General features: G+C 33.9%; 1 protein-coding gene across 1 annotated transcript; it reads left to right on the plus strand.

The window, feature by feature from the left end:
* Nucleotides 1–3647: 3647 nt before the first annotated feature.
* LOC132185693 (beta-amyrin 28-monooxygenase-like) lies at nucleotides 3648–5957 on the plus strand. The gene is made up of 3 exons (XM_059599468.1): nucleotides 3648–4614; nucleotides 5185–5372; nucleotides 5477–5957. The coding sequence occupies exons 1-3, from the start codon at nucleotides 3648–3650 to the stop codon at nucleotides 5777–5779; spliced, it is 1458 nt and encodes a 485-aa protein (XP_059455451.1). The 3' UTR covers nucleotides 5780–5957.
* Nucleotides 5958–9615: the final 3658 nt, after the last annotated feature.

Below are 9615 nucleotides of genomic sequence, written 5' to 3' on the forward strand. Positions count from 1 at the left end.
CCAAAATGAACAAAGAAAGCAATAAATGAATTCTAGATCCATCCCTGCTAATGTTTTTTTTATAATGTCCATCTGGAAGGTTTTAGGTTTGTAGTCCAGCAATTTGGATTGGAGGATCATAATAATGATCCGTTTCATTTGGTATTTTTTTGTTTTTTTGTTTTTTTTTTTTTATGAATTTTGAATTTTGACCTGAGTTTGGCTTAAAGTTTTTAGTTTAATAGATGTTTTGCCCTTTATTTTTAAAATTGAAACCTCTGATTTTCTTTTCGATAATGAAAGATCTAATTTTTGTTCAGTTGAATTTATCTAAAAGATTCTGAAATTGTAATACCATGATTACCTTGTGTGCTTAAGCAACCTTAAATGATTCACAATCAGGGATGAAGTACAAGTAGGGTGAAAACGGCGAAACGGGCTAATGAATTTTTGCTCTAGGAGTGCTCCATAAAAAAGTTACCAAGATTATTTAGTTTAACAAGGAATAACAAATAGAAGAGTTTATGGTAAGAAGGCTTGCAGGAAAATGTTACATGTTGATTTTTGATCTTAGCACTGTGTAGATTATTTACTGCCATGGAAATTAGTTACTGTTAAAGGTTTTGAATGAGCCAATCTTTCCCCTACTTGTTTGGCCTTAGCTGTGCCTGGAAACCTCGCTTGAGTTCTGCAGCTAATCATCGTTCTTTTGGAAGACAATGTACTAATTTTCTCTCATTCTTCTGAAATTTTGGTGCAATATTTTCTGTTGTTGGGCTTCGGACAGACATCAAAGGAATATTTAGAAAAGCAGATGGTGGAGGTGGAGAACAACCTTAAGGAGCTCTTGGAGCAAGATCCGGGTCTTGCTCGGCAGATAATGTCCATGACTGTCATGTAAATCATACATTTCTGAAAATTTTCTTCTGTGCGCTTTATTTTCCTTTTGGAAAGGGAAAAAAAGTGATAATGATAGTTTGCAATGTTTGTTGAGAAAAGTCTGGTATTCAAACCTGGTGAGATGTTATGAATTGTGAAGCTACTCTTGCAAGACCTTGTTTTTTATGCCTATCTTCTCATCCTTCCCACAAGTCTTTATTGAATCGTCAAATAGATTTCAAAGTGATATGGTGTATATGAAACCTCTTCGTTTCCAGGGAATTGGAGATGATTTATTTTATGGTTGAGATTAAATTTTATGGATTTAATGGTGTATATATTGTTACGCTATTTACAATTTTTAAAAATGTGGCATCATGTACATTATTAGATGCAATAAAACAAAATTGATTGTAAAGGTTGGAAAACGTGTCCTACAACTGTAAGTTTTAAAGTAGGTTTTTCCATTAACTTACTGTCCAATTAATTAATGATATACTATATTAAACTAATTAATTGATGTCATATGGTTTTCGTCTGACAAGTCATGTGGTGAGAGGCAACCCCCTTCACCAATTAATGGTGGTTGTCTGGTTGACCACTATTTTTTTTTTTAAAATGATTTAATGATTTTAATTTTTATTTAGGATACATTGGTAACTAAAAATAATTGTGCCACGCAACACGTACAGTTGACACATGATAAAATAATTGGATGATAAATTGATGGAGATATTTATTTGAAATTAAAGAAAAATCTTAGGACTAAGTGGCAAAATTGAAAACCTAGAGAACAAATTAAAATTGCATAAAAACATATTCATAACTAAATTTGATTTTTTTCCTTAAATATTTAATTTTATCATTTTCTATTGACCTAACCTTTTAGGATACTACAATACTTTACTTATACACCAAAATGTAATTACAATAGAGAAAAATAACAAAGAAAATTAACTAAAAATGACAAAAAAAAAAAAAAGAAGAAAAAAGAAAAGTAAAAATGCTTAGGGTACTACAATTCTTTACAAATTCACATGATATTGCTACAATTATTTAAAAGCTCTGATACTTACCATAAACAAGTTTAACACATGTAACTTGTTTGATTTTATTCTTTTTGTCTTGACCTTTGAGTTGAGGATAGAATTGTCTCCTGACCTTCGGGTCGAGGAGGAGTAGATCGGTGTAGAGTTTATCTCTACATCCGAATTTTTAGTTTTGTTATTATTTTTAATTTTGTTTTTGTATTTAGGTTACTCATGTTCTAGATATAGTCTGTACGAAGTAGATCTATTTTTTAATTGTAATTGTACGTTAGCAAAATGTTGAAGTCATTTTTATGACCTTGTAACCTTATAGTATTTGACTATAATTTTTCAGAACTTTATACTCTTATAAGAGTTTACGCTCGTGATACTTCAATGAAAGTTATCGAATTTCGTTAAAAAAAATATAGAGTGCATCAATACCAATTAATCGATAGTCACAACCAACCACAGTCCCCTGGTCCCCCCAACCCAGCCCCCATGATATTGCCATACTAAATTACAAATTGTGCTGAGGCGGAAATCTCCTATTACACGATGGTTAGATTTGTCGTGTAATAGGAGATTCGAATATTCTTATTATTAATAAGAATATTCGAGTCTTTGTTCAAAAAAAAAAAAAAAAAAAATTCGTCGTGGCCCTCGTGGGGCAACGCAGGTCCCAAAAACCTAAAAGTGTGACCACCAAACCAGTACGTAAACTTGAACTTCTCAACATACTGACTCGAACTTCATCAACCTTGTGTGTGCCATTCACAGAGCATTCAAGGTCTACTGAGTCGTGAAGATAATTGAATCCAACAATTGGATTCATCTTGGGTGCTTTGATATCGGGGAGAGACATTTAAACTAGTAATCTCCGTTTTATGAGGCATAATCTTCTGTCGATTATAATCTTAAAATCCTACTAAAATAATACATCTCTTAGGCCAGCTTGATATATTTTGAGATTTAAGACAAAAAGTTTAAGTAGTGGGGGCCTTAATTAAATAATATAGACAATAATATTAAAGGCTTTATATTTTTTTATTAATTGAGGGCCCTAAATGGCCGCCTAATCCGCCTAGGAATGAGCCCGTCCTAGTGCCGTTCTACTTTAATAGAGCAGTGGAAAATTTGTTCTCAAAGAGAAAAAGCAAGCGCTCCTCAAAAGTCAAAAGTATTAAAAAATTGGTGAGAAATTCATACGTTTGGTGGCCTCCACGGCACTTGTGCCCATTGAACATGATGCTGCCAAGGCTAGGAACTTCATCATTATTATTATTATTATTATTTCAAGATTAACTATTTCTCATTTTAAAAAATAGTTATTTCTATAAAATATTTAGAGTCTATTTGAAATTGCATTAAAGAACTTAAAAAGTATTTTTAGTATTTAAATATTGTGCCAAACAAAAAATTGGACTATTAATTTGCTAAAGAACTCCAAAAATACTTATTTCATTTTTTACTCTAAAAATAACAAAAATGCACTTAAAAAAAAAAAACTTAAAGTGAAGTTTTTTTTTTTTTTTTTTTCCTTAAAAGCTCTCTTTGGCTTTAAAATCGTTATTTCTTAATACAATCCTAAATATGCTATTACTCCCACGACTAAAAGACTTACTAAACTATGAAATAACTATTTCATTCTATGGGGTTAATTCGTGTACCAAACGTACCCTAATATTTACAACCTTACATGTTGGGGCATCATTTTAATCCTATAAAGAGCAGCAAACTAATGTCACTTACCAACCCAACATGGAGCTCTTCTTTCTCTTCTTCTTCTTCTTGATTTCCCTATTCTTGGCTTCTTCCATTTCTTTTGGTATTTGTTCCTTAGCTTATAAAACCAAAGAAAATTTCACTCGGCCAACAATTCCTCCGGGAAGTTTCGGTTGGCCAATCATTGGTGAAACCCTTCAATTTTTGGCTGCAATGAAAGAGGGAGCAGTGGAAAATTTTGTCTCAAAGAGAACAACCAAACACACCTCAAAAGTTTTCAAAACTTGTATTCTTGGTGAGAATTTCATCATATTTTCTGGTGCTGCTGCAAATAGATTCATCTTTTCAAATGATGGCAAGTTGTTCATACGCTGGCGCCCTCCCTCGGTCCAGAAGCTCTTCCCCTCCACAGCACTTGTGCCCATTGAAAATGATGCTGCCAAGGCCAGGAAGTTCATATCCTTGTTCTTCAAGTTCAATGAGACTCACAAATTTGTGGCATCAATTGACTCCATTTCAAGAACCCACTTCAAGAGTTACTGGGAAGGCAAAAATGAAGTTAAGGTACATCCTCTAGTGAAAATGCACACATTCACCTTAGCTTGCCATTTATTTATGAGCATCGATGACAAGGAGAAATTGTCCAAGTTTTTGTGCCACTTCAATATTCTCACCAAAGGCATACTATCTGTACACTTAAACATCCCGGGTACACCATTTTATCATGCAATAAAAGCAGCAGAAGCTCTCAGGAAAGAGATTTATGTGATTGTGAAGGAGAGGAGGGAAGCCTTGGCAAATAATTTAGCTTCTCCAACACAGGATGTGCTATCACAAATGATTGCTTTGCCATGCGACCACGATGGGTTCATGACAGAATTGGAGATTGCAGATAAGATTTTGGCATTTCTGATTGGGGGCCATGACACTACGACTGCCACTATCACTCTCTCTATGAAATATCTTGCAGAGATGCCTCATGTCTATAATGAAGTTGTAAGAGGTATTTATTTTTTGTTTGTGCATTGTATTAAGAATATGGTTAGTAATTTTTAATACGACCCGCGAACCCAACATAAATCTGACATAAAATTAACAGGTTCTAGTTCGAGTCAGTTCGGGTTGACTTGAATTAAACGGGTCAATTGTGGGCTTATTCGCATAACTTATAGGTGACCCGCATAACCTGTATAAAGTAAATTATATATTTTTTTACTATTAAAAAAGAAAACCAATAAAAGGCTAAAACCCATATATATTAATTTTTAAAATTCATTAAATTTTTGTTTTATTTTTACATTTAAATCATATACAAGTCAAAACTGGTCAAATAATATATTTATTAAATGGGTTATACGGATTGTGTCGTGTTACCCGTTTATTTAAATAAGTCGTGTCAAGGTTGAGAGATTTGACATGTTAACTAAATGGCTCGTGTGTGGATTGACCCACGATCTCGACATGCCTGCATGAATTACTAGCCCTAATGAAGAAGCATGTCTGTCTTTGTAGTTATTATTTTGATTCATACATGTATACAAAACTAGCTGGTAGAACTTCTTTTGCATGATAGAGCAAAGTGAGATTATAGGGCTAATGAAGCCAAGAGAAGTGCTATGTTGGGATGATATACAAAAAATGAAGTATACTTGGAACTTTGTGAACGAAGTGATGAGGAATACAACAATTGTTCAAGGTGCTTTTAGAGAAGCCAAGACAGATTTCTCCTACGAGGGTTATGTCATTCCAAAGGGTTGGAAGGTAAGTGATGTCCTTCTATTCTAGCTACTTCATCCATCTTCTTCATTTGCCATTATATATGACAAATTTTGTCTATTTTATTTTATTTTATTTTATTTTTCCAGATATATTGGAGTGTGGGTTCGACCCAGAAGAACTCTGAATACTTCTCAGAGCCAGAAAGGTTTAATCCAAGAAGATTTGAAGAAAATGGACCTTCTCCTTACACATATGTTCCTTTTGGGACAAGTCCTTTGATGTGCCCAGGAAAGGAGTATGCTAGAGTGACTGTTCTTGTCTTCCTCCATTACGTAGTGAAGATGTTCAAATGGGAACCAATTCTTTCCAATGAGAAAATTAAAATCGAGTTGGCCCCTGTTCCATCAAAGGGGTTCCCAGTTTGGCTTTCTCCTCTTCAGAATAATTAGTGAAGGTTTTCTGGTTTTATATTTCTGATATGATTTCATTTTGTCAATTTGTTCTGTTTGTATTGATAGGTTTCTCCTTGCAACGTGTATGTTGTTGACTATATTAACCATTAGCTTGCTATATGTTGCACGCATGCCATGAATGTGCATGACACCGTTGACACGTACTACATTGTGGGAATTTAGATCCCCACAATCCCTTGCCAACAATAATTACTTGTTCGTATTGTTAGTAATTTGGGTAGGTAATGTGCGAGACTCCACATGAGATCCATTTGCTCAAATGAATTTTGAATTGCTCAACCACTTACTCGAACAAATATGTCTCATATGGAGTCTTTCACATTATTGATCAAATTACTAGTAATTCGAGCAATTAATTATTATTTTGGATCAGTAGGAGTAGGAGATTGTGAAAGGCCCCACTAGTGCAGGGCAAAGGGAATTGTCATGGTTGTATGATACCACTAAGTCAGGGAAAAATATCTTGAATAGTTGTTAATGAAATGTGAAACTAAAGAAAAACCTAATTGGAAAAATCGAAAAGCTAGGGACTAAGTTAAAATTGCGTAGAAACCTAGAATAACATTATATTAAAGTGGAGGCTATAAATTTGGCACATGGCTGGTTGCTTGGGCAAGTCCGCCTCCCAAGCTTGAACAAGTCATGGTCGCTCTCATCCACCACGCCGCCCACTTCGGTGTCGCCTTCCTTGACACCTCCTATATATATATATATATATTCCCCTTTGTTAGTTCTAAGATTTCGTTTCTTGGGCCTTAGGCTTTGAAGGGAGGGGTGAGAGGGAGGGTGGAATTTACGACCAATTTTTTAACCCGTCAGATATGTTACTAATGACACGTCACTAACTGTCAGCCTTGACATGTCACTAATGGCCCGTTACAAAAAATTAAATTTTTGTAGTGTATGTTCACATCTAAGTGACGGTTTGTTCCTTGCATTCTTTACTCACTTATCCCTGGTCCATTTGAAACTAAAGAAAAATCCAATGACCAAATTGGCAAAATTGAAAACCTCGAGACTAAATTAAAAAAACTTGGAGAAAAATTGATGATTTAACATGGTATCAAAGTACAGATTATAAATTCGAACCCTAACTACAATAGTTTACTTATATACACCAAAAAGTAATTACAATACTGAAGCAGATAAAGAAAAAATAACAAGGAACATGCTTGGAGTTTTACAATTCCTTACAAATTCACATGGAAGTACCATAAACAAGTTTAACATTGATACCAACTTTTGATAGAACTCATTTTTTAAAACCAACTTGAAAGGGGAGAGTACCCAAGTATTTATATATACATGGTTAAGATTAGACTTAGGTTCTGTTTGTTTCAGCATAAAATGATTTTTGAATAAGGTTTTCAGTTTTTTAGTGTTTAGTGTAATGAAAAATAATAGTCAACGAAAAATATTTTCGCTTTGACTGAAAAGCCTCTTTAATTTCTGGAAAATGGTTTTCTTTTTGAAAAATTGTAAATTATTTTTCTAGTTTGAGCATCTCATTCTTAAATTGATAGACCAACCAAGAACCTCGCTAGGACCCGACTGGGACACTGCCAAGACTCGGTCGGAACTTGACCGGAACCCAGTCAGGACCCGTTCGGGACACCGTTGGGACCTGATTAGGACACTGTCGGGACCTGCCGAGACTCAGTTAGGACACCGCTGGAACTCGGTCAGGATACTGTTGGGATTCGGTCGGGACCCGTGGGGACTTAGTTAGGACCCCGCCATAACTCGGTTGGGAACTTGTGGGGACCCGTCTAGGTCACCGTCGGGACCTGGTCGGGACATTTTTATAATTTAAAATTTAACATAATTCAATATATATATATTGTGATTTTCTGTATGCGCTAAACACCAAAAAAAAAAAAAAGATTTTTCAAGAAAACATTTTTCAATAGAAAAAATGTTAGGTCGAAACTAATGGAAGCTTAATTTATGTGGGATACAATGACTACAGTGGCAGAGATATGTTATGCTTTGGCACCCCCCCCCCCCAAAGATTTAATTTTTTTTTTTTTGCTTTTTTCCAAACTAGTTCCACACGGCTCCTACTTTCTCCCAAGTTACCAACTTACCAGCACCCTCCAAATAAAAAATAAAATAAAATGAAAAAATTTCTTCTCTCCTGCCCAAGTTGCACACAGCTGCATAGCACCCCAAATTTTTATTTTATTTTTTCCCTTCTCTCACAGAGTCCCACATACGGCTTTTCCCTATATTTTCTTTTCTTTTCGGAAAAATTACAGTTTACCCCTTTAAAGTTGATAGCATTTTTTAATTTAAATATTAAAGTTTCAACTTTTGCAATTCACCCTCTCCAATGTTCCAAATTTTTGTAATTTGACCAATTGTATCCAAAACTTCCCATATTGCCCATAATTTTTATTTATTTTTTTTATTTTTTATAAAAAAATTCAAGGTGGCCGTAGCCACCCTTTGGCCATCTGACCAGTTTTGCACTCCCAATTTTTTTTTTTTTAATAAAAAATCAAAAAAATTAAAAAAAATCAGGGGCAATATTGAAATTTTGGGATAATATTGGTCAAATTGAAAAAAATTAGAACTTTATGAGGGTGGATTGTAAAAATTGAAACTTTGACGTTTCAATTGAAAAACGTTGTCAACTTTGGGGGGTAAACTGTAATTTTCCCTTTCTTTTCTCCTCTCTCTCTCTTTCTCTCTCACTCAGACACAGCAGACGATCCATAGCCTCCATCCACCATTCCATAATTTCCATAGCCTCCATCTCTTATTCTCTCCCTCTCTGAGCACTCTCCATAACTTTGGTTGCTTTTGGGTCCGGCGGGGTTCTTAGAAAAATCGAAATCAAGGTGAGTCACAGCCTTAATTTCCTAAACTTTTGTAATCCTCTGTTTACTTGATATTTCCTGTTGATTTTCGTTAATAAATTTGTGCAGTAGTCTGTCTGTCTGTATATATCATTATATTTCCTGTTTATGCTAAAAGTCTCAAAATGTTTACAGTTCTACAGCGTATTCACTTCAATTGAGAAGTTGTGCTGAAATTAATTTGAAGACAGAGAAGAAGAAGGAAGAGTTTACACAGCCACAGATATGGATTTTTTTTTTTTTTTTTTTTTTTTTTTTTTTTTTTTTTTTTTTTTTCATCTGGGCTAGTTACTGCTGTTAGCACTGGCTGTTAGTTAAAATTCATATTGATATTGATTGAATGGATTGACTTATTTAGAAAAAAACTATTGTCATCAATGGATTGATCTGAAAATATTTTTTCTTTCATAATTAGCTTGGTTTGTCTCAAATATGTACCACGCGAGATAACATGTGGGATAGACCAAAAATTGTCATCCTTTTATCTCTCATGAAATCATAGTAGTAAGGAATAAGTAGCATTATATTGTCCTACAAGAATACGGTATTTATAGCAAGTGTGGAGATAACATTATCCTACAAGAACATAAAAAATGAGAATATTTCAGCTGTGGCTTGCAGTTGCCTCTTCTACAAAGTTCAGATGTTTAGACACATTATTATTAGCCTTGCAGTTGCTTTTCTGTCCATTAGGGTGCATAACAGTTTCGATAATAAATTCACTATTAATTTGAATGATTGAATAAACTTTAATATTCGCATAACAGTTTATTTTGTTGTTTAATATTTATAAACTTTGATTGTCTTTTTCGGGGTCGTGATTTAACTTGAAAATTTAACTTAATTAATATTTATGAACTTTAATAAATATTTTTTTTGTGATGTATATATTGTGTGAATTATCAAATTTTTAAGATGTCTCATAGGATGCAAAAAAAAAAATTTAGTGGC

Source organism: Corylus avellana, chromosome ca6 (genome assembly GCF_901000735.1).
Source record: "Corylus avellana chromosome ca6, CavTom2PMs-1.0".
Classification (NCBI taxonomy): Eukaryota; Viridiplantae; Streptophyta; class Magnoliopsida; order Fagales; family Betulaceae; genus Corylus; species Corylus avellana.

Excerpts from the sequence above, each read along its gene's own strand:
- LOC132185693 (XM_059599468.1), top strand. The coding sequence starts at position 3,648 with ATGGAGCTCTTCTTTCTCTTCTTCTTCTTCTTGATTTCCCTATTCTTG. Across the intron at positions 4,615-5,184 it reads CTATAATGAAGTTGTAAGAG|AGCAAAGTGAGATTATAGGG; the intron begins GTATTTATTTTT and ends TTTGCATGATAG. Across the intron at positions 5,373-5,476 it reads TCATTCCAAAGGGTTGGAAG|ATATATTGGAGTGTGGGTTC; the intron begins GTAAGTGATGTC and ends TTATTTTTCCAG.